This window comes from Centruroides vittatus, unplaced genomic scaffold, assembly GCF_030686945.1.
Source record: "Centruroides vittatus isolate TY-2023 unplaced genomic scaffold, ASM3068694v2 scaffold_2520, whole genome shotgun sequence".
NCBI classification, from domain to species: Eukaryota; Metazoa; Arthropoda; class Arachnida; order Scorpiones; family Buthidae; genus Centruroides; species Centruroides vittatus.
In genome coordinates this window covers 1,150,527-1,176,096 of record NW_027122689.1, presented here as the reverse complement: position 1 = coordinate 1,176,096, position 25,570 = coordinate 1,150,527, and the positions used below count along the sequence as shown (strand labels likewise).

Below are 25,570 nucleotides of genomic sequence, written 5' to 3'. Positions count from 1 at the left end.
CTCGTAACGGTGGGGGAGAGTTACCAAGCCGGTGGCCGGTTTTAAATAACGGAGTTAAAAATAATAATGCTCGAATTCCAAGTTATTTGGTTTTCGATTACTTTAAAACGTAACGGCGTACTATAACGCTTCTTCCCCAACTTATCACGACATTTTCGCGGTAAAACTAACTGTGGTAACGAGGTTCATTACGTCAGACTTTTTCGTTGTTTCCGTTAAAGGCTAGTTTTTCGTGTGTCGACAACGTTTAAACGATAAACCTGCTCGGCATTCGATCGAGGGGGTCCTACGTCGAGTGCCCTACGTACCGGTACTTTTTTGTCGCTTTTGCTTGCCTTAACGTAATATTTTAAAGATTTTCCACACAAAACGAAAGTCTCTTTCTTAATCTGGCCAAAATTATACGAAACCAGTTAGAACAAGTATTTCGTTTGGCGCGGGTCGATCTTTCCGTTAATACCGCACCAATCGGTTTTAATTATCTAAACGGTAAGCCGACGATCTATTTATCGCCGGGTCCAGACGATCTTAAATCCGAATGACCGGGCGCGCGTTACGAAGTCGGTCCGGATGGGAATAGAGGCGCGACAAATACGGACTTAAGTAAAACGTTTTATTATAGAGAAAGACAAACTATTTATATATCCGGGAAATTCCTATTTATGTATACGGTCTCAAAAGGAGGTGGATCCTCTTCCCGCTCCTCCCCTGCCTCGCCTCCCGCTCCAGGCGCCGGAGTTGCGAGAGGAGGAGAAGCTGCTGTTGCCCCTGAGCCTGATCCTCCGGCCTCGGGTGGCCCTCTGGGGAGGGGGCGACGACTGCCGCTGTTGCGATCGGGGCGCCGGAACCGAGGCCGGCACCGAGAAGGTCTGCTGCGGCGACGAGGGGCGGGGAAGGTTGCCGGGCGCCCCCTCGTCCCAGACGATGGGCTTCCTGGATTGGCCGGTCTGGTTCCTGGAGGCTGCAAAATAAAAAAGGGGGTCAGCTAGTCCAGGCGCACCTCCTCGGCCTACCCGAAAGGGCGCTTACCGGAGGGTTCCGCCGTCTTCTCCGTCTCGGATTCTCCCGCCGCGGGCGGATCGGCGTCGGAGCTGTCGGGTTCCACCGCCGAAGAGGCGACGGTCGTCTCTTCGCATCTGCTCTCCTCTTCAAATAGAAAAAAAATGAACCACAAACCATTTACAAAATTCAAATTACTTTCTTCCAATTCTCCAAACCGTTTCTTGGACCCGTTTAGCGTCGGTCCCAGACTAATAATTCGGTAATTTGCCCAAAGCGGTTAGTAATTAACGGCCCAATAAAAGTTAGTATTTCACCCACAGTCAGGGAAAAAGCGTAAACTCTCCGACAAAGCCGCGCATCGCATTGATAATCCAGTTACGACGCGATAATGATAAATGTTAGAGTCGATAAAAATGGCCACGGCCGTTAAGTTTGTTCGTTTAGTTATGGCAACGCAACACTTCGGCGATCTGCATAGGGGGATGCCTTCCGGAAGGTCTTTTAAGGGAAACTGGCCCCTATTTAGGCGTTACAGGCGTGGAAAAAACCCGGAAAACTCCACGTGACCAGCCCGTCCTGGCCAGACGCGAACCCACGACCGTTAAGGCATTTATTCTGTCATAATGCCGAACGATCGGTTCCCGGTGCTTACAACTGCACCGGGAACGCCTTATTTGCGCGTGGCTTAGTAAGTTTAATAAACAATGTCTTTAAGCTGGGTTACTTCCCTCGTATCTCGTCGGCCACCTATAATTATTAGGGTTTTGAAGCAAGCGGGACGGAATAAAATAAACCTAACTTACCAGCCGTACTGACTATTTCTACGATGATCGGTCCGGAACTTTCCGCGTCTTGATTCGATACGTCGGCCTCGATGATTTTCTGATCGCTTTCCGCTTCTCCGGAACTGCCCGTCACTTCCACTATCTGGATGATCGGTACGTCCGGTTCCGAAACACTTAAATGGAAAATAAACAATTTCTTTTTTATTCTCGAAAAATAACCAATCCGGGCATCTTGTCGGCCGAGTGCCTTTTCCGACTTACCAGCCGCCCTGTCCGGATCTGCCCACCTCGACGGTCTCCGACACGGTGATCGTCGGAATGTTTTGCAGGGACGTGGAAGGATTAACCGAAACGGTCGACTGATCCGGGCTGACCGAATCGGGAACTTCCGTTACCGTCACTTCTTAAAAAAAGAAAGAATATAATTTTAAATGTGTGTTTACAATATATTAGCACAGATTAAATTATAAGTTTTTCTAAAAGGTCTTTCGACAAACAACGTAAATAATTTATTATAGTAGAAGTTTGTTAATCTGGCATCCTCGGTTGTGAAATTCGATAGGCTTCGGTCGGTCTATCTAGCATTTGTGTTTTGTGTTCGGTAATATACGTAACTGGTCCGTGGAAAGAAAATACGTCGATACGAGGTCGGCGCACCTAAAAACGTGTTTCTTGTACTGGAAAATTTGTAGCTTCGCAAGTTCTGTACATACGGCACGGCACTGCAGATAAAATAGATGAGGCGATGTCGAAGACGGAAGTGGAAATTGTGCGTATAATGGATATTCTACGATTGATGAATTCTCCCCGGACCCGTGTCCGTGGAGATATGGCATCACTCATATATGTAGATATAGTGGATATTCTACTATAACACAAGAAATTTTCCCGTTGAGCATGACGGAATATTTTTTATGAGTAAGCAGAAATTGAAGAATCGAGAATAGCTTCGAGTCGAGCTCGACGTCGTCGTGCTGTTTCTGCCCCTGGACAAAGCCATTCTTAATCGGTGTTGCTCGAGTCGTACTTCACGGCCTTCGGAGGTCTCGGTCGTTCTTATTCTTTTAAATCTAGAATTTATCTGACCACTTTACTCTTACGCTTCCCCTAAGCTTTTTTTTTGACAAAATAGCGAGTCTTTTTAATTCCACGTCGATAAATTAGCCCAAAGATGAGTTGTACGTACAGTACGTTAATTAGATGAGCGATAACACTTTATAAACTAGTTAAGTAACGCTGTATCAGCGTGTAGTCGGAACGAAGCTGCTCGCACCTTTATTTTCTAGATTATGAGGAAAAAAGAAACAAAGAATCATTCGTTCTCAACAATATATTTGATTTCTATTGGATCATTTAAAGGTACAAATATAAGGTCGGAATAAGCCATTAATTAATTGCTATGTCAACGTTTCACGAAATTCTGTCTATCACTATGGGCCTTAAACTTACAGATTGACTCGTAGCGGTCTTTATTGTAACTCTTTAAAAATACTGAGTCAGTTATTTTTTTTCACTCGACTCAATGTAACATAGGTAAGACCGATAGCTGTCTCTTTTTCTCCCTTTTTTCCTTCTTCCAAAAATCAAAATAGATATACATCTATTTTGATTTTTGGAAGAGTTTAATCGCTGTGATTTATGTATAGTCATCGAGTATGCTAAGGTAAGGGGAAACTGTCTACGAGATGACAATATACTGCCATCGTTCGAAGAGCGTGTTATAAAGATTATTGGAAACAGATTACCATAGATGAAAGGTCGCCGATAGCTATCGAATTCCAACTAAAATAAACAGAGGAAGAGCCGGAGGGCGAGCATTAGGAGCATATATAATGTAGCGTATATTTCCTAGTGAACCATCGACGAGACCTCCTCGCACCCATAAGTTGACTCTCGGCATGATTCTGGTATTAACTGAAAGATTCAAATACTCGGAGAGACCGAGAGCTGAGTCGTCTTTGGACGAAGGCGGGGCAATATCTGGAGTGTTTTCGGATGCTATATAACCGAGAGGGCATTCAGTCGACTGCAAGTAGTTTTTGTTGCTTTGTTTAACTCGCTCGTTTGTTGGATATAGCTTTACTGCCGTTTGGAACCGATCGAGTTCATCTCTGGATAAATAGGCTCGATTTCTTGTCGTCAGAATGTTCAGATCTGTATCAGAGAAATCACCCGAAGCTAGATGTTGTAAGACATATGTGAAGGAACTATCAGCGCTATTTTGTCTATGAGAATTACTAAGTTCAATAAACTTCTCAAAAGAATCAAATGGGAATGTAATGTGATGTCCCAACAAGGTCCCTACCGTGTTGGAACATTACATTGTAAAAAACACTCGAGGAGAGAGGAGTATCTTTAACAGGAGGAAGCTGACGAAAATCACCAAACAAATAGATAAAGAATCCACCAAACCGCTCATCTTTCTCGGGGTTTATCTCCCTCAATCTTCTCTCGATCATGTAAAGCATTCTTGCACCAATCATTGACATTTCATCGATGATGATAAATTTGAGCGACTTCATCTCAATCTGGAATCTCTGTGCAGCTTCTCCATTTAGAGATCGAAATTTCGTACTAACGATAGGAAGGCGAAGGAGAGAATGGATCGTAAAGCCATCAATATTGATCGCTGCTGCTCCACGTTTTAAGAAGAAAACTTTTTTTTAAACTTATTCTATAAAGATTCTTTATATTTGTTGTTGTGTATGTAGTTAGCGATAACATTTACCTTTCAAAATTACAGTTTTAATGCTTGTCATATTTTCCGACCCTAGATGACGCTTCTATACGTGCGTGCAAGAAGCGACTAACACTTGACTTCGTGCATTCCTTGTCAACATTATAACTCTAGAATGAGTTGTCCGATCTTGATGAAATTTTCTAGGACGACTCACCATCACTCAAAGATGAACTCATTAAAATTTCAACTCTCAAAAATGATCCATACTGAAGAAAAACGCGATCTTCGTTTTGACCCCTATCTCCAGTTCTACAAAAAGGAATCATTTTTGAGAGTTGAAATTTTAATGAGTTCATCCTTGAGTGAGGATGAGTCGTCCTAGAATATTTCATCAAGATCGGACAACTCATTCTAGAGTTATAATGTTGACAAGGAATGCACGAAGTCAAGTATTAGTCGTCACTTCGTTCCGTCAATAACGGGCTGGTTAGATCGTTACTTCCGATTGGATAATAGAACATCACCTGATCACTATAGAAAGATTTTTTAAAATGTATTATAGAAGCGACAGGATGCGGCTATCATTTTTAAGTTTAAATTTTAAATTTAAAGAAATAAGTTCTTTAAATTTAATACGCCGTTCGCCAAAATATTTAAAAATGTAACTTAAGGGAAATTCCCTGGTCGAGCGAGAACGTCACACGGTCACTGCAACAGCAGTGCGATCACCGATCCCAAATCGATAAAACGTTTATTCTATAGCTAATATTTCCGTAAAATAAAGTTTCCGTCAGAACATAAAACGAATATAACCAAAATTTCATCTGAATTGAACAAAATTTGCAGGAGTTATAAGGAATTCACACACACACTAACGTACTGAACCATACTGAATCCTGCTATAAGTTTAATACAGATTATAAAGTAAACAAAAAATAAATTTAAATAACACTGTATCCTTTGCAATATACAGTAACTTTAACATTCGAGCAGGGCAATGTACTAACACCTAATAACAGAATATTGAAATAAGGTGAATGCAAGTTGTTTGCAATAGGGTTCATTCAAGTACAGTACTGTACTAAACAGAGTTGTTTAGTACCCATAAATGGATTTGATATGTTTATGAAATGGTAGTAAAGGTTTATTTAAATACTGTAATTTAACAGGAAAATTAAAAAAAAAAAAAAAATTATTGAAGTATTAGAAAAGTGTCCCAGTATCGCAAAAGGTTAATAATTAAACGGGTTTTTACATCGGGCTGGTGGATATTTTTCTTTGATGAGTGCCATTGATTTACACTTATATTTTTACAAAATACACTCAGATTTTGTACAAAGTCTTTATTTACACTGGACATATTAAATTTGTTCAATAATTATTTTAGTTGAATGTTGTCTGCAAGAGGGAAATTGGCAAACTGTTCCTAAATTGTAACAACAAAGCTCAATTCCATTTAAAGTGCTTTAAATATTGGGTTTTACTATTCTGTTGACCATGTAAGTGGTCAACAGAATTCTTGTACAGAAATTCTTGCAGAACATAAATTATGGATTTTAAAAGCTATGGTATTAATGAACAATCACAATCACACAGTATAGTGGTGCACTGAATGTATCCTTGGGTGTTTTAAAGAAAATGCATAAAGTGGCATTTGCCGATACAAAATGGAATGTACGGCAATGTTTGCAATAAGTGTGATATGGTAGATACCCGATTAATAAACTTCTACTCTATTATAACAGAAAAAGAGACTTCTTCTAAATTTATCTTTCTCACAATAATTTGGAAAACTAATCATAGGCATCAGTTAGAACTTAAGATCATAACAAATAATTATAGAGAAAATTTTTTGTTTTAATTTTTAATTTGGAAAAAATCATTCTTTTCCAGTTAAAAAATATTCCAAATCTGAAATTGTAACAAAAACTATTCAGGTTATTAATTTTAGTCAATCTTTCCTAAAGAAATTAAATAAAAATTTTGTACTTTCATTTGCATGCAAATAATTTTGCAATTGTAAGACACTCATTGTTACACTTACTTTATTATATTCAAGGTTAAATTAAAGAAAAATATTTGCAATCCACTTTGTCTTTTAGACATACATAATTGCACTAAAAAGAATCTTTTAATGTTAGACAATTACACAATAAAAATGAGTTTCCTCAAAATAGAATTTCCATTCATAAATTGATGAACAAACAAGGCAGAAGCAAATTTTGCAGTTTTTTAAACATTTGTTTTCTATAAATGGACCTACTGTTAAAACTGAAGTTGTTTTAGAATTAAAAATAATAAACATCACGACATACTGACCAAAAATTAAAAACTTTTCACGACGGAAGAAAGAATGACAATTAATAAAGCAGAACGTAATAATTACCCGGAGGTGAAACCTGAAGGGGTGTGGTCGGAACGCTCCTTCCGCTTCCGTCGTCGAACTGAGAGAGGTCCATCCTGGTGTCGTCGACGCTGAGAGCTTAAACGGAAATTAAGTGTGGGCGTGAGCGATAGATAAAATTATCATCTAATGGCAAGAAACTTTCTACGTAAATTTTTTAACTTACAACCTTGCGTTGCCAATTGTGACAGAGCTTGCTGCGATGCAGGGATGTCGGTCGTGCTATTGAAGACAAAACGATCATGAGGCACATGGGGAGAACTATTACAAGAAATTACCAAAAACAAATTGATTATATAATAAAAATTTGCTTTTAAAGGTACAATAAAAAGGAAAAAGTAAAAATTTATCAAAAAGAGAAAGATTACGTACGTACATAAATATTACAAGCATACTCTATTATTTACAAGATAGTATAGTTACATGGTGATGGTAATTGCTGTAATTTCATAGAGTTGACATTTTTGGAAAATACTGAGGAATTCCAAAACACATTTCTAAATAAAAGCTATATGGCATTGCATTTTATCAGTTTGAATCTTAAAATTATATGCAAAACACACAAAATGACTTAAGTTCTGAGAAAGAAAATGCGAGGACTTAAATGTTTTTTATAATTATTTAATAAGACCATATGACTTTTTTGGTTGGAAAAAATAAATGTAGATAATCTCAAGACTAATGGCTTTAAAAAAATTATAAAATATCATTTAAGATTTCTGCTCCACAACTTCATATCTTCCTTCAATTTTCTATACATTATTTTTCTTTATAGGACCAAGACACTCAATGTAAATGAGATAATGTTTTATGGTATACATTTAAAAAATTGAGACTAATTTCCAGAATACAACTATGGCCTTTTTTCTGTGTAAAACTTGCATAAAACATTAGCATTCTTTCAAGTTAAATACTAAAATTTTACATATATATTATGAAGAGACCTAAAACCTATGACCTAAATCTGGAAGTCATGAAATACAGTAAAGATAAATTTTTTATTAATAAATTTCCCATTTCTTTTTCTTTTGGTGATAAAAAAATTTGTTGCCCATCCGATCTTTTAAATGTGTATCCTTCAAAATACATAATCTAAAGCAGGTAAATTATTAGACTTGTTTTCTATCTCACACTGTAATTGATGCATTTCTAAGCTTTAAGAGGTGTAAAATGAATGGATGGCAAAAGAAAGATGACAGCAACTATTCAAACTGATCATTTTTAGCCTTTGAGTTTGTAAGAGAACATTGGTCCAAATATTGAAAATGGTAATGATTATCTTCAAATTTAACTGATAAATCTGACTCCTACAAATTAGGCTGAAAACATTTGTTACTGCATTAACTCTTGCTGGAAAAAAAGTTTTTTTTTTATTTACTTTCAATCCTAAGACTGATACATGTATTACTTTGGAAATAAAGTCTACTGTAAATTTATTGTGTTCCTACTTTTCAATACTAAATTCTTGATTTGTATGTGAAATTGATGTAACTTGTTTACAGAATGAGATGGTAATATAAATAATTAATTTTATCAGTAGTTATGAAGGGAGAAATTACATTTATGTTCCTGCAAACAACAGCTCACAACTGTCCATCCTCTACTATTCTAATAACTTTCATCTTCTAAGGTTTTCAATTATATAGAGTTTTCACTAAATTTTCACATTTGTAGTTGCACTACAATTATTGCAGTTAGTCACAGTTCCATTTAACTTTTTATATATTTGTCATATATTTTTTTTGTTTGATTTGAATATGACATAATACAACTAACTGAGTTCTAAAATAATTTACTATTAAATAAAGACATCACTACTGTAAAAAAAGACAATGTCCATGTATATATACATAAATATAGCTTTGCCACAAATACCTAGCCTACTCAGTAGCATTACACAGAGATCTTTTGTGATAGAAGAATAGTTGTATAGAAATATAGAGACGTTTGGGATGAAAACAAAGATGATTATTAGAAAATTTTCAAACTGGCATATATTCAAATCAGTAAAAATCAAAAACCCATTGCAAAAAAAAAAAAAAAAAAAAAAAAAAAACAGTAAATAAATTTTCTGGATAAAAAGACTAAAAATAAATTTAAAATATTTCACTAAGAGATTAAATGTAGAATTCATTAAACTATTGGAAATAAATTTAGCATAACATAATAAAAATAAAACTGTTTTCCTAATTTTCTAGTTAACGTTGGAGAATTCATCCTGCATACGGCAAAAATTATTTTTTTTATGATTTCAAAAATACATAATTATCATAGAGCACTACTGCACTCTATTGTCTAATGTTAAAGTGTCAAATTTGACCATTAATATCTCAAAAACCAATGAACTGATTTGGATGAAATACAAAATATTTAGTGTCTGCAATGAGATCTACATAAGTCTTAAATTTTAAATAAATTTGTCAGATCATTCTAGACTTACGCAATCCCAAATTTAGCAATTTTTCCACTAGATTTACAATGTGAGAGATTTTCACAACCCCAAGCTATTGAAAAATCTAGGAGTCTGCATATGCTTAATAGTTCTTTTGAGAGCTGACAACCTCTTTTGTGGTCTTTTTTTAAGGTTTTATTAAAAAATAATGAGTATTTATAAAATTATAGCCCATTTTTTAATTATTAACATTTCATTGGTTGATTGTCTACCATGTGATGTGATATTTTGTGATTTGTGAGATCCGAGCTATGTGTAAACCAAATCTTTCCTTTCTCTCATAAACTTTTGACATATTTTAACTAAATTTGTCACTTAACCGTTAAGACATCATCACTGGGAAAAGAGATCAAATATCTCTTCAACAACTATCAAAATTTATAATCCTCCTTTTTGAATGTAACATTCACCCATCGAAGTACTCATTCTCATACTGAAAAACTTAAAGTTTACAATTAACGTCCGATTTCATCACTTTATTTTGGTCCCGGGAACACCTTTAACCTTCATACCTGCTAAAGTAACCTTTACCTCTGACAACATTTAATCACATGATGTTTTTTCCCATGATAAATCTATATAAGCCCGCTTTCTCCCCCCTTCAGTGGAGTCTCTCGTCGAACATTTAGGATGTGACAATTAGGAATAGACCGAGGAACAGTATCGCCGATTTTGCCTATACCAAGTGCACGTTACGAATCTAGTCATGACTTTTGCTATAATTGTGTGCACCGACGACATCAAAGACTGATTCGAACCTCTGTGGAAACATTAAAGAGGTATGATAATTGACCTGTGTAAACTCTCGGCTCCTCTTCCTTGCATTCGGAAGTTAGAGAAAAATCTCGATAGATATTCGATGTTCGTATTTGTAATCGTCTAATTGTTATTCAATAAACTTTTGATTTTCTTGTTAAATGGTGTCTTGTGCTCGGTTATTGCCTACGCCTTACCGATGACCATTCTCTCCTCCTCCACTCGACCTGACAAAAAGAATCCCGACCCCTCGGGATCATAGAACGTAAACCAGCTATCCTCTGACAAGTGGGCAGGTTTAACCAACCTGTTGCCGACAAAAAGAGGTATAACCTCGTCCTACCTCTGGGTGACTACCCACAGATTACTTTTAATCTATTAATTAATACAAGCCTAATAATTTAAAAACAGAACCTATGCCCATTTCCCAATCTGCACCAAATTTTATATATTTATTCTCTGGGACACTAAGGAAAGTATAGACTATCATATAAACCTGGTCAGCCACCCCTCTTATTAATTTCTAAATCCTTTGCTCAACCTGCATCAAAATTTATATATTTATTCTCTGAGACAGTAAGTTTTAATTCTATTCTATTATGAAGAAGTAGAGATTGAAAAAGTAGAGCTTAGTAGAAACATAAATAAAAGAAACTTTTGAAAGTTGTGACATAAGAATACTGGAAGCAGATCTGACAGTAAGACTCAACATATAAATAAAGTGCACATTACACAGACTGCAACTACAGGAAGTTTTGGAGGAGGCAGCCAACATGATAATAATAAATTGGAAAAATAAGCATTTCCATAGAAAAAGGCTTTGAGTTTTACTTCGTGCCTTAAAGTTGTTGCACTGTATTAATTTGGTTAAATGTTAGAACATCTTTGAGAAGTATCAGCAAAGGAAGTTTGAGACACAAAGTAAAGCTCAAAGCTTTTTTCTCTGAAGATGCTTATTTTTCCAATTTATTATCACATTGACTGCCTCCCTCAAAACATCCTGTAGTTGCAGTCTGTGTAATGTGCACTTTATTCACATGTTGAGTCTTACTGTCAGATCTGCTTCCAGTATTCTTATGCCATAACTTTCAAAAGTTTCCTTTATTTAGATGTTTCTGCTAAGCTTTACTTTTTCAACCTAGTTTCACCAGTTTTTTATGGGATATAATAATTTAATGCATATCAAATACAAATGGATAACCTCTAAAAAAATGCAGGATAAGAAATTTGGCCTGCCTACAGCATCTATTTCAATCACTTGGTCAAACCCAAATTATTGGATTAAAATTGCAGCCAATTAAATTAGACTGCAATGGTGTTACATACAAACTATTCTTTTCCTTCACTCTGTAGTACTACAACTGCTAGATAAATAATTCCAAAATGTTAAAGAATAAATGTCAGAATAATGATTGATCATTAACACCCCACTGTAATTTTTATTATTAGAATGTAATGATTGGAAATATCTGTCACTCTCCAAATAATCTATTGTAAAATTACATTTCTTCTATTTATGAAAATGTGTTGTATATCTGAATCATTATCAAACAAATTTCTTCTGAAATATTCTTTTCCTGTACAAAATTTATCACGACTGACAGATTGTAAATATTCGTCATTCAGTTTTCATAACAGAAATAACATCAAATGTGGTTATGACAACTTAATATTTGATACAGAATATTACTTAATACAATTTTATAAAAGTATATTCTGAGAAACCTTGATTTTCAATTTGTAAAAATTTATCTGACTGCTAATTAGTTTAAATGCTTAAAAATCTTCTATGCTCTATAAAAGAATGAACATACCTCACTGCTTCGGCAAATCCGTCCACTCTGTGGGGAACGAAGAGTGTCGGAGTACTGGGGACTATGCTGTCGCCGCCTTCTTCGTAACCAGGTACTTGGCTCTAAAATAGTAAATATATTGTTTGATTTATACTGATCTGAATACTTTATTGAAATACTTAGTATTCACGTCAAGGAGTGAGAATCTATGAAAAAGTAACAATAAAAAACGAATAACCAAGGTTTCCTATTCATAACTATGAATAAAATTAAACCTGACATATCTTAATAATGAAACAAGATGGCCAGATTCTTGTTGGACTATAATACTGCCAGATAAGAATCTGGCTATCTTGTCTGAATATTGAAATAAATAGAGTCTACTTTTATATGCAATGTTAAGTTGGTCGAGTGCCATTGAAGGCAACGAGGGTGTATACATCCCCAGTTAATGCAGTGCGTGACCAGTATAGTTACATCATCTAAATTAATTGGTCTGAAAGCAAAAATTGAACAGAGGTCTGGATAGTATAATTGGTAATGCATCTACACATTAAGCAGAGGATTCAGGTTCTAGTCTTCCTCTAAGATGATCTTTTCTTCTAGAATACTTTAAATTAAAATTTATTTATTTGTAAAATACTATTAATTTAACACAAGATGGCAGATTAACTACCCATATCTAGTCCAATTTAATTAGTACCTTAATTAATTAATTAGCAATATTAGCCTGATAAGAATCTGGCTGCACTGTTTTATTAGTTCCCTACTCAATTTTCAAATATTTAGTACAAATGTATGTTTAAAAAAATGATAATATATGCTTAATATCTTTGTAAAATATTATTTAAATACAAAGAAAAGGATTAAAAGCTGGCCAGATGGCCAAGGCAGTTAAGACATCAGTTACTACTACTCTGAAAAACCTGAAATCGAATCTGGAAAAGCAACCTCAAATTTTTCGTGCGCAGTCTCTGTCCCAAATACATTGGGCCCTATCTCCCACTACCTGGTTGTCCCCCATTGTGGACCCTTACTAAATTCATAACAAACACAGAAAAAAAAAAAACAACCATCTCAATACCTACATGGGCAGAAAGAGTAAGAAATGGAAAAGAAAAAGAAATGCCATAACTTACACTGATTGTGAATGTAAGTTGATGTCTTACTAATCCTGGAAACCGTTCGGACCTCCCAGGAGGAATTCGGGGAACCAGAGAAGGCCGAGAGGGTAACGACGGAACGGGCAGAGTTTCCGTGGCAATGGCAGTACAGGGTGTCACAACTGATGGAACTGGATCATTTGAGACAAGTTGAACCGGAACACCAATGCTTTGAACTTGAGTTGTATCTTGTGCATCCATCTGGTTGTCTTCTACATCATCTATAGAATAAATAAAATAATAGTTCATGTTATTTTCAAATGTAATTTTACTGAATATAGTTAGGGGATTTACATATTCCAACACAGTAAAAAAAGCTGAATGAAGTTTTTGTCTCATTATAGTTATTGTTGGTCATATAATTTTAAATCAATAATACAGTATAGTAATACCCTGAGTTACCTAACACAAACTTATGTAAATTTGCAGTTATGTAAAATGTAAATCTCAAAAATTGGAAAAAAATCTCAGTAGAGTAACATGTAATTTTACATAGAATTAATCTATTTCAAACATTCATTCGTTCTCTTTCTCTCTTCCTTTTGCACTGTACCAATTTATTACTTTATTGCTCTGCTAATCCTTTACTTTTTGGTGTAATTGTAAGCACATACGCAAGTGTATCAGGCACTCTTTCTGGTAAACAAGATTCTTCTACAATACTCAGTGAAGGTCGAGCAGCAAAACCAAACAAATCTTCATTGCTTGTTTTTCTATATGTATTGTTTCACATCATTAGTGTAGTTTGCCTCAAGTGATTTGTTTAATACATAATCTGTTTATCACTGCTACATTTACATAGTGTTCATTGTTTATATACAGTACTGTACCATTAAAATGAAATCAAAATACAGTATTAATAATAAATACATTACAATACCTCAATACAGTAATAATAAATATAGTATTGAGCTGTTAATTATGTAGTTACACTTAAGTAATTTACAAATTCAACTTATGTAAAGGTCTAAAGCTGCATTACTTACATAACTCGAGGTATTACTGTAATGAAGTTATGTCTAGAGATAACTAAGAAACATACATGGAAAAAACATCCCACAAAGAAGCAAGAGAAAAATTGGTTTTTCATCACGACAACATGCCAGCCCACACATTTTAACCATGCAACACCTTCCACGATCCAACAACGTTCCTTTTGTCCCTTGTCCATCTTATTTCCAAGATGTTTCCTGCAACCTTCATATTTCCCAAATTTAAACTCAAACCGAAAGGGAGAACATTTACAGCAGTAAATGATATCCAGAAAGAATCACTAGCAAGATTGAATTCTTATCGAATAACGAACTTCCTCAAGGCATTCAATTTGTATGAAGTGCATTGGGATAGGCATCTACTTTGAAGGTAATGGTAGACAACAGTGTATGTAATGAGTAACTGTTTTGTTATAAACATACTTTAAGAACATTTGGGTATCAATATATACAATAATTATTTTATATATTGTAAATATATAAATAATTAAATATATTTAACTTTTTGATAAATATTTATTTTATTTTGTACTTTATACAAATTTTATTTTATTTATTAGCATTATAAAAAATTAAATTTTATATTACCGAGCACCACTACTTCGACTTCTTCGGCAGCTTGCTCGGACATATTATCCGTCTCGGTCTCAAACGGCCCACTAGACATTTCATCGTCGTCGGCTTGCTAATAAAAAAAATTTATTATTATTCAGTACAATTAACTTAACTTATTGAAAATGAAAATGACTGAAGATATATTTTCTCGATTCTAAGAATGGCACAAATTTGAAAAGTGTTTTGAAAGTAACATTTTTTTTAAATAATAAAGTTTATTATGCTTTTTTAAGTAACAACAAATTAGAAAAATGATACAAATATCATGAAACAAGTAACATCCAACTGCTCTATTTCCACACTTGTTTGTATGAATAATCGCGGAAATAGAATGCAAAATGAATACGAACGGTTGCATCTTAACGTCTCGACACAGGTATTTTGACATTAAAAATAAATTTGAATAAGACACAAGCATCCAATAAGTTAGCAAGGCTTGTTTGAAACTAGTATCATTACCAAGAAATATAGCCAAAATTTTTTAGTATTTGTGTCATAATATGTCACTCAATTTGAAATTGCTATTTTGGACTGCAAATAGATACCATTAATTCTAAGACATAGTTTCATTTTGGATAATCAAAAATGAGTAAAAGTCATCATCTTAGAATCAAGGAAATATGGTATGTAAAATAGTAGAACTTCCAAAAAGTATCACAAAGTTTAATTTTAACAGGCACACAATGTGACTAATCTTTAAAATTCCTTTAGTTTAAAACAAAGTAATAAAAATTTACATATTACATTTCTTCAAAATTTATTAGGAAAGTGTAGTATTTATTAAGACATTCTTTTTATTAAAATACTTTATTTAAAAGCCATTATTTCGAAAAACATGTTTTAATAAAAGCCTTGTTTAATGCAACATTGCTTTGATGAAAAAAGGAGTTTCTTTAATATATACTGAATCATCTTTAACAGAAGTTTTAAGATAAAAATAAAAAAAAGCATGATTTTATATCTGTTGTACTAGATGCCCCATCCCCTACTGCCTTTGGCAGTCCAACCCCGATGTTCTGTGTTGTTTTTCAATTCTCTCTTATCTGTTGCAATTTATAATAATTTTTTAAATGATTTGCAATTGAAATGAATAATAAGAGATGGTCTGATCTTACCAACATGGCAACCAATAGTAGTATATTGTTATGTTTAACATTATATATATTTGTACATACAAACCCAATGATAATAAATAACTATTAGTTATGTCTTAAAAAACATTACTTTAAGTGAAACACAAATTGTAGGATATCTGGAAAAATATTTGGTAAACTGGGATAAAATTTGGCACACATACTTCGTGCAACAAAAGATCAATTTATTATAAAAAAAAAATTAAAATAATGAATTAAATTTCAGAGATATGCACATTTTTCCAATAGAACTCAAATCAAAAACATGAGATAACAGATCTTGAAGAAAGAAGCTAACATCAACAGCCTTATGGCACTCATGATGACCCATTGTGCTGTTTATGAAATTTTGGAGAACACTTTTGCAAAAGAGCATGGTTTATTGCTCCAAAATAGATTTTAGCTTATTGCGAATCCTGGGACAGGCTGATGTGTTGCAATGGCTATCATCAGAGCATTCCAGACATGATCAATTTGGTTTAGGTCTAGAGATCTAGCTGAACATGCTATTCTGCAAATATGGACGTGCCTCTGAGGAAATCCATAACCAGCCAAGTTCTATTTGGCCTAGTGTTGTTGTCCACAAAAATAAATTGGGAGCAGACAGTATTCCACAAAAGTCTTGCATACAAATCAAGGATCTTCACATCTATAGTACTGAGTAGTTAAAGTGTTTCCCTTGAAGATATACAAGGATGCACATTCGTCCAACAAGATGCCTCCCACACTGGAACAGCACCTCCTCCATAGCAGTTGTTTTCTCTGATGATGGAAGGTTGAAAGCGAATTCTATGCTCTCCAGATGTTAGTGTGTCAAGAATCAGTTTACAAATTGTCTAAATTTGTTGGAAAATATAACAAAGGCCCACTGGTTCTATGTCCAGAAATGATGTTCTGGCACCAAGAAAAACGAGCTTGTCCTGTGGGAAAAGCCATGGAGAGACACACCACTAGTCATGTAGCATAATTCCCCTTCTCTGCTAGTCATATATACACAGTTTGCCTCAATACTGATGTTCTGGTGTCAGCAGAGAGCTCACAAAAGAATTATCTGGCTGTCACTTCTCTATGGCACCAAGCAATTAAAGCCAGTTAACAATCTTCCTAGGGATCACTGATCTTCGTTGTGCTTGGTCTGCTCTTTTGGTGATGGTTCCGGTTTCTTGGAATTATTTCTACTGCATGCACACCATTTTTTTTGTTAGAGAAAATTTCCTCTCTGCCTCTTGTAGACATCTGGCCACCTCTGCTTGGTACTCACATTCCTCAAGTCTGCCCTCCATCTCAATATATCATCTAAATTATGATGCAATGTCATTTGATCAAAACTTGATTGACTTTACCACAATTACTTCTCAAATTTAGTCAAATTACACTCATAAAATTTCCCCTTTCCCTGTACTTCATAATTTGCATGTTTCCTTGGTTTTCACTTCCAACTGATATGTTAATTCAGTTCATCAAGCTAAATTGTGTATACAGTAGAGTCCTGCTAGTCTGAACTAATTGGGATCGAACCCTGTTCGGATTAGCCGAATAATTAAAATAATGCAAAAGCAAGCAGTAAAACAGGTCTGGTTTATATAAAGGGTAGGGCCAACACCATCAATGACATCAGTGCCCTACCCTTTATATCATCTGACTTGTACTCAGTGCAAGATGCAAACAGTTAACAAAAACAAGTTTTGTAATTTTGAAATGGCAACCTGCCTTCATTGTTTACCTTAAAATTATTTTAACTGTAAAAAATGTTGTTTATAATATACAGTCCAGAATTCCAATCAGTTGACTGATGCTACTGTGTGAGTTAGCATGCTTAATTGTGATGTTGAATGTACTCTTTGCTCTACATTATTTTAGTTTAATTTAGTCTGCTGCTACAATGGTCACAAAATGGTTCCATTTTGTGACCATTGTAGCAGCAGACGCACATGTACGTCAAAAAATAAGCTGGACATTTTGAAAAGCCTGGACAAAGGTAAAAGTGCAACAAAATTGGCAGTAGAGTTTGGAGTGGGCAAGGCCACACAATAACTGATTGGAAAAAACCACACAAAGATTGAGTTGTTTTGTGCTTCTACTTCAGAAAAATCAGTTGAAAATCGACAAACAGCAAGGCCCTCAATGTTTGACAAGCTTGATAAAGCCTCATTCACATGGTTCATTCAGGAAAGAGAAAGGGGAACACCCCTAGGTGGACCACTTGTTAGAGAAAATTTCCTCTCTGCCAACTGAAACATGTTTGGATTAATGGTGTTCAGACTAGCAGGACTCTACTGTATATATTATTTTTCTCAGGTAGTTGGATTTGACTTATTGTGCCAAACGTGTTTGTTACCTAAATTTTGGACACCAAAGTAAATAGTGTAAAAAATACAATGATAAAATATTTTTTAAATACATTTTATCTGGCAATCAGCCTACAAAAATGCAGAGAACAAAAGTATTTTTGAATGCTTCCTAATTTAGATCACACAGTCCATCATTTTCATCTTTTAGAAGATATGACAAAATACTTGTAGTTTGTTTGCTCTTGCATTGAAGTATACTGCAATAACAATGCTTTATGTTTTTTAGTTTTTAAAGATCATCCAAAATTTATTTCAAACCAATGAAAAAGACAAAAACAAACACAGATAGTGGTAATAATTCAATGGTTCAATACTATTATTGATAGTTTTCTAAGACAACAGAGTTGCAGATAAATATTTGCAATTGAAAATGAACTGTTATATATATTTATTAGATTTTTAAAATATTATAGATAAAGAATAATTGATGAGAAGAGAAAATACTGTTATTTAAAATAACACAGAGCAAATTAATGAAAAAAATTTAAATAGCTAGATGATGCTTGAGTTAATTGTTCAATAGACATTGTGAGATGTTGAAAGCTAAACTGATGTCTCACTTGGTCTAAAATAGTTGACATTTTTGAGATTTCAATTTTTCTGTTAATATATTTGATTTTTTCTTTCAAATGCACTACTTCATTCTTCTGTAATTTGAGTGAGATATTTATGACAAATAAACAATACTTTATGGAAGAAGTGATATAAAACTTTCAAGTAGTAATCAACTGTTCTTGTTGAACTATGATTTTAGTCAGTCAGAACTTATTGTTATGTTAGAAGTACACTGAGTGGCCAAAAAATTAGAGACACCTTCTAATAACGAGTTGCTCTGATCACAGCCGATATTCTTCTTGGCATGGACTCAACAAATTGCTAATATCATTGCTGAGAAATGTTGGCCCATGCTGACATAATGGCAGCTCTGTTGGGTCAGATTGGATGGTGGTGTTTCCAAGCTTTGAAGTGATCTTTTGACTTCATCCCACAAATGCTCCATAGGATTGATGTTAGGGTTCTGAGCTGGCCATGGAAGCAGGTTAAACTCTGATTGATGTTCCTCAAACCAATTTGAGACCAATCAAGCATGGTGGCAAGGTGCATTGCCCTGCTGAAAGTGACCATCTTCATCAGGAAACATTACAGTCATAAATGAGTGTATGTGATAGGCAACGATGTTGAGGTAAGCTGTTCCATTCAGAGATGTGCCCACAAATATCAAGGGACCCAGTGTACTCCAGAAAAACATTCCCCATACCATAATTCCACCACCACCAGCCTGAAGAGTTGTCATTCGGCAGAAGGGGTCCATGAATTTGTGCTGTTTACACCATATTCTGATCCTGCCATATGCATGATGAAGCAGGAAACAAGATTCATCAGACCAGGCTACTTTTTCCAGTCCTCAAGTGACCAATTTCGTCATTCCTGGACCCACAACAGGTGCTTTTTTCCTATTTTTCTGTCATACCAAAGGCATTCTTGATGGTCTCCTGCTGCTAAAGCCCATCCTTTGCAAAGTCCATCTTGTTGTGTGTTGGGATATGCTTTGTGATTAAAGATTGCAATCCAGCAGTGTTTTCAATCCAGCTGGATTTTTGCTGGACCAACATCATTCCAGCTGGATCCAGCACAGATGTATTTTTGGTGCAATAAAGTGTTATCTATCTATCTATCCAGCAATTTATGTTTTTTTAAAAGAAATAAAACATTTTTTTTAAAAATACTTAAGAAACTTTTATTATTTAGACTGGTCACTATAAATCAGTAAAACTTCTTACACATTTAGGTAGTAAACTTAACTTTGGTTCGGTTTAACACTTGAGACAGAGATAATTAACTTTAAATGTTTAGTTAGATTATAGTTATAATGTAATCTTTAAGTTAAATAATAGCAAAGGTAATTCTACTAATTAATTTATATTAATATATTATAATAATGTAAGGACAGATAATCAGTGGCTAAGTGGCTATCAGTCTTACAAGTTTTCTTATATAGGCTCTATATGTAAGTCTGTAGTTATTTATAAGTAATTTAATTATCAGTGTTAGTAAAGTAGTGAGTAAGTAATTAGTAGTTAGTTATTATTACCACAATCAAGAATCACATACCTTCATATCATCATATATCTAAGATACTGATAATCATTCATTTAATTAACTATTTAACTAACTAGGTAGTCTCAGTTTCTCACTAATTTTCACAATAAAATTGCCTAGCCTAGCCCACTAACCACTTATAGAATAAAAGTTAAAAACTCTTACTTAATAAAATTAGAGTAGAAGTTTTAAAATATTAGTCTTGTCTTGAAAAAAGTATTTTAAAGGATTAAATAAAATTAAATCAATCACTTCTGTTATTTTTTTGACTTTTCTGGAAGCAGAATCTCAAGAAACAAATGGTATTGATAGTGTTGTCTCCCAACCTCCTTCTTAATGAACTGCATATATATCCCGCTGCGGAGAAGGCCTTTCTGCTTCTACGTTAGTTGGTTTCAGGAGTCATCAAATAATCATAAATCGTTCCGTCACGTGATTCATTGATGTCAACAACTGACCGTAAATTAGAATTATGCACTAGGACTAGGAGAGAAGTTACTTATATTATTTAGCATGAAGACACTTTATTTAGAGAGAGCACAAAGTCAACTGGCAATTAGAACAGCAAAGGCAAAAGGGCGGGAGGTGTGGTGTAGAGAGGGGGTGTAGCACGTGTCGCAGTGAACGGCAACGTCACTTTTGCTGCCGAGCGATAGTGCATGTAGCAAAGCGGTAATGCGACAATGTAGACTTTTGTGGCATTATTTAGAAAGTTAATTGAGTATTTGTGGATCAACAGCGCTGGATCCAACACCTGGTGCTGGATCCAGCAGACCGAAGAATGCGCTGGATCCAGCTGGATTAGGGAACCAGCAATTGCAATCCCTATTTGTGATGCATCTGCATTGAATTCACTGAAATTTGTCGTGTTGTTGCTCTTCTGTTGCTGTGGACTATGCATGCAAATTGACTTTCACCTCTTTCGTTCACCAGCCTTTTTCAACCAGAATTGTCCTTATCACTTGAAGTTTTTTTCTCAACTGTCACTCTCTAAACACCTGAGATACTGTTGGGCGAGAAAATTCTAAAAGAGTTGTTTCAGAGATACTGGCACCAGCTCTTCTTGGACTGATCATCATCCCTCGTTCAAAGTCACTTAAATCTTTCATCTTACCCATGTTGACATTAACTTCCATGATAATTATGTCATCTGAAGCTCAGCGCTCCTTATATAAGCAACTCTGCATTGTTATGTCACTCTACGTCACTGTCGGACTGGTTTACTTTCAAATAAGGAGGGTCTCTAATTTTTTGGCCACTCAGTGTATATGTAAGATAATGTTATGTTATAGTTATGCTATCAAACAATATTGATTTTAATTTCAAAATAATTTGAAATAAGATCAATTTGTACGACATTCCTGATAAAAGGACTTAAAAAATACTTTTTGAAAATTTAGTATTTGTCCATCAGATACTGAGCTATCTGAGCCACTATAGCAGTTTAGTTTTGCAGTTGAGTCAGAGCTGCTGGAATTTATTATGGGTAATTTCATTCATCTCTTACTATCAAGCATTTCACTGTGAAATTGACCAAATTCACAATGGATATAAGATAACTGCTTCCATTCTCTGTCCCAGACAGCCAAGAGCTTAGGAAATTTCAAGGTTCTAATTTTATATACACACAGTATACTCCAACATTACACCAGGCTATCACTAAATACAATTGCATTGGATAGGTTAAAAAATTAAAATAAATATAAATTTTATTTAAAAGTCAATGTTTTATATACAACGTAACTAACATCAAATATATAAACTTTGTTTTTATAAAGTTTAGAAACATTTTTAAAATATATTAATTATTTTGTTAGAGTCTAATCTCTGTAACAGCTCTAGTTGGAACGTCGACTGAGATACTGGTTGCAAGAGCCGTCCTTCCAGCCGCACAGCCATCTCTCCAGCACCCTGCTGCAGTCGAATTCGGGCTTGTTCAACTTGCGATTCACTTCGTTGTGTCTTTTGCAAAACCAGTTCGACAGTAAATTTCTACTCGTCGTGTTAGGCAGATTTGACTTAATACTCTCTCGGAAATCCGTGGCACAGACTTCGCAGGGATAAAATTTCGAACATTTATCAATGAATTCTTTCATGTCGTCCTGTTCTTTTACGGTCGGTTTTTCGGGATAGTAGGCTGCCGTGGTGTGGAGGAAAGACCAAGTGTAATAACCTAGTCCGTTCGAATCCAACGGACACTGTCTTCTTTTCGGCAGCTTCGACATTCATCCCTTGCTTCTTGGCCCAAGTTTTAAAATCGGTGCACGCTCTACAATTCTTCTCCGAATCAACCGCAGCAATCAATAGTGGTCTATTTGTCAGTTTGGATGCCATGCACCCAATCCCTTCTTTGCATGGGAAAAAATCCCATCTTAAGTCCTATGAATGATCAGAACATTACAAAATTGTATATAGTCTCAAAATAAAATATCTAGTTAAAATCCTCAGTCACTGAGCATCATTGAAAAGTGCATGGTGAAACTGTTTGAGAGTAAAAAGAGATTCCTTTGTTATTAATAATAACTAATGTATTCATTTATGTAGGATTATTTTAAAAAATGTATAATTTTCTTCATTTACAGAATATATAAAAATACTTAATTTGATATTATCTTAAGCATATTTCTGTTTAATGCATTAAACTGGTTATTTAATCTCATCTTGCAAATAATATAATAAAAACCCATTAAACTTAAAAGCTTATAAGACATCAGTGAACATATGAAATAAAATGAAACTGATATCCTACTGAATTATTTAAAACAAGACACTAGCTTTATATTTTTAACAGATTACATGAGGTAATAAAAGGTTAAAAAGTAATTCTGTAAAGCTATGATTTGTTTTCAGGTATTCTGGATGAATGCTATAATTTTTCAACAGGAGGAAAAATATTCTTCTAAAAGTGCTTTTCACAATAATCAATTAAGTTCTTAGCACAGTGTTTTGCTATTGAGTGATAATGTAAACCTTACACTTACAGATTTAAAGACAAGTTTTGTATAAGTTTGCTATTACAACTTAGCTATAGGAGCAATAAGTTTTGGCTCTATGGAGGACTTATCACACATTAATGATGATGTCAGAGTAAAACTATAACTCACAGTACAGCATCAACAGCACAGATGACCTTATAAACAAACTACAACAATTAAACATCCATAACAACATTAAATTTGCTTCCCTGGACATAAAAAAACATGTACTCTTCAATCACACACAACAATATGTTAGAATCAGTCCATTCAAATGACTGCCCAAAACAGCTAACTGAAATAATCATGTTTACCTATCTAATAACTTTTTCAAATCCAAAGGTAGTTACTATAAACAAACAGCAGGGATCCCCATGGGTAGCTGTACAGGGCCAAAGCTAGTTGAAATCAACATAATAAAAATAGACAAAAATATAGTGAACAGATTTTATACTTTTATTGTTACATGGATGATTGCCTACTCATTTATGACTGCACCATAACTGAAATAAATCAGTTTCTAAAACATCAATACCTTCAACCAAAATATAAAATTTGAATTAAAACTAAAAACACACCAGTTACCCTTCCATTTTAAGCACTAGACTAGACAACAGAATTAAAATCAATTGATTTATAAAACAACGCAATGTTAAAAAAGTAATAAATTACAACTCAAAGATCTCCTTATACATAAAGAAAAACACATTCAACCTGCTTATTAATAATATTAAAAATAGAATAACAGACATCATAATATCATTTATTTCGAAATTTTGATCTATCAAACTATTTTTGTTAACTAATTACCCCAAATTCACCTTATTAAAATTATTATATTAAAATAATATTAAAATAGCTAGGTAAATTAGAAAAAAAAGCCTAACTTTGTTAGGCATTATTTTCAGAAGATTACTTCTCCAGCAAAATCCTATAAAGTTTTGATGTCTAACATTATTCAAAAAATTCAAAATAAATTCAAACAATTTAATATTCATATTGTACCTGTCCACACAAACATTAGCCAAAAAAGATTAATCAACAATAATACTATTATCAACAGTTTCAACAATAATCATTTATTGTTGAAAAATAATATCATTTATAAGTTTTCCAGTAGTGTAAACTTAGGCTGGTAAAACTAATAGAAAATTAAAAATACAATTCAAAGAACACATTAGTATTTTTATATTGAAATTGTAATATAAGGGCAAATAGGAAATCACCAATTTGCTATTAAAATTCATAAAATACCAAAACAGCAAACAATAGGTTTTGGAAGTCAGTGTAAAATTTCTTTGGAACTTTTGGTGTTGTCTTATAAATTATGTGTAATATTTGTAGTTTATCATTTTAAATTTATCCTGTTAAGTTTCATAAGCAATACTAAGCAATAAGTAACATTTGTATTGAAGTTTTATTTCAAGTTTCTTGTTAAATTTAACTGATTTTTTGAATAATTCCAAATTAAAATGTAGTCAGTTGATATCAATTAAACAAAAATTTAATCGAATAAATTTTTTAAGAAGTGATAAAATGTTAAGGTATGCATATGAAGACTACATATTCACATTTTTAACTTATTTTAAGTGAATTAACAAACAAATGGAAATTTAGTTATTATGGTTATTAAAATTTTTCTTTTTAATTTAATTTTTCCTTATTCATTTAATTATTTACTAGAAAAGTATTTCTATACAATATGAGTTTCAAATAAAATGCATGCAAAAGTGTTCTATAATTAATGTCAAATTTACCGAATAGGTTCCTTCTTGCATTTGATGGTCGTCGTCATAATCGTCCGTCTGTGTGCCCTCGTCACCTTCGTCGTCATCCATATCTTCTCCTTCGTTAAAGTCATCTCCTTCTTGCTCATCATAACTCTCTTCCTAAAAAAGATGAATATTTATTTATTTCTTTATACTATAGCATATATAAATTTTTTCAAAATAATTTGAAAAGTTTTATTTTGTTTGTTTTTTTAACATCTATTTTATAACCAAATACTAGATAATGAAATTCTTGGTTTGATTTGAATAATAAAGAACTCTTAAAATATAAAAAACTTAATATTTACTCTTTACTAACTATAGTTGTTGTATAATCGTTTAATTCTCTATTTATTACCTTTTGTTTTTCGTCGTCACTTTCCACAATAATAACTTCTTCTTCGTCGGTAGGAATTTTAACCTTGGTTGAAACTGTCGGTATAGAATCTATGAATAATTATCATCCATTAATATGCAATTTAATACCGAACTGAATTATTAACATAATAATTTTATAATCAGAAATCATTCATCAAAACATTTAAAAAATCCAAATTACCACAATAAAGGTTAATGGATTACCTTCTAGTCATAATGCAT

General features: G+C 33.8%; 1 protein-coding gene across 4 annotated transcripts in view; it reads right to left on the bottom strand.

Moving 5' to 3' along the window:
• Positions 1–599: 599 nt before the first annotated feature.
• Positions 600–25,570, bottom strand: part of LOC136987589 (nucleoprotein TPR-like) — a 172,043-nt gene continuing 147,072 nt past the window's right edge. For 2 of the 4 annotated variants that reach the window (XM_067285347.1, XM_067285350.1), the window contains exons 44-54: positions 25,329–25,417; positions 24,959–25,090; positions 14,616–14,712; positions 13,012–13,256; positions 11,894–11,994; positions 7,038–7,132; positions 6,854–6,949; positions 2,049–2,190; positions 1,806–1,960; positions 1,030–1,146; positions 600–961 (exon numbers count right to left, since the gene is read on the bottom strand). In XM_067285347.1, the coding sequence (XP_067141448.1) occupies positions 675–961; positions 1,030–1,146; positions 1,806–1,960; positions 2,049–2,190; positions 6,854–6,949; positions 7,038–7,132; positions 11,894–11,994; positions 13,012–13,256; positions 14,616–14,712; positions 24,959–25,090; positions 25,329–25,417 (1,556 nt within the window). In that variant the 3' untranslated portion in view covers positions 600–674. The remainder of the gene's footprint in view (positions 962–1,029; positions 1,147–1,805; positions 1,961–2,048; positions 2,191–6,853; positions 6,950–7,037; positions 7,133–11,893; positions 11,995–13,011; positions 13,257–14,615; positions 14,713–24,958; positions 25,091–25,328; positions 25,418–25,570) is intronic. The other 2 variants (XM_067285348.1, XM_067285349.1) reach the window with 2 other exon arrangements.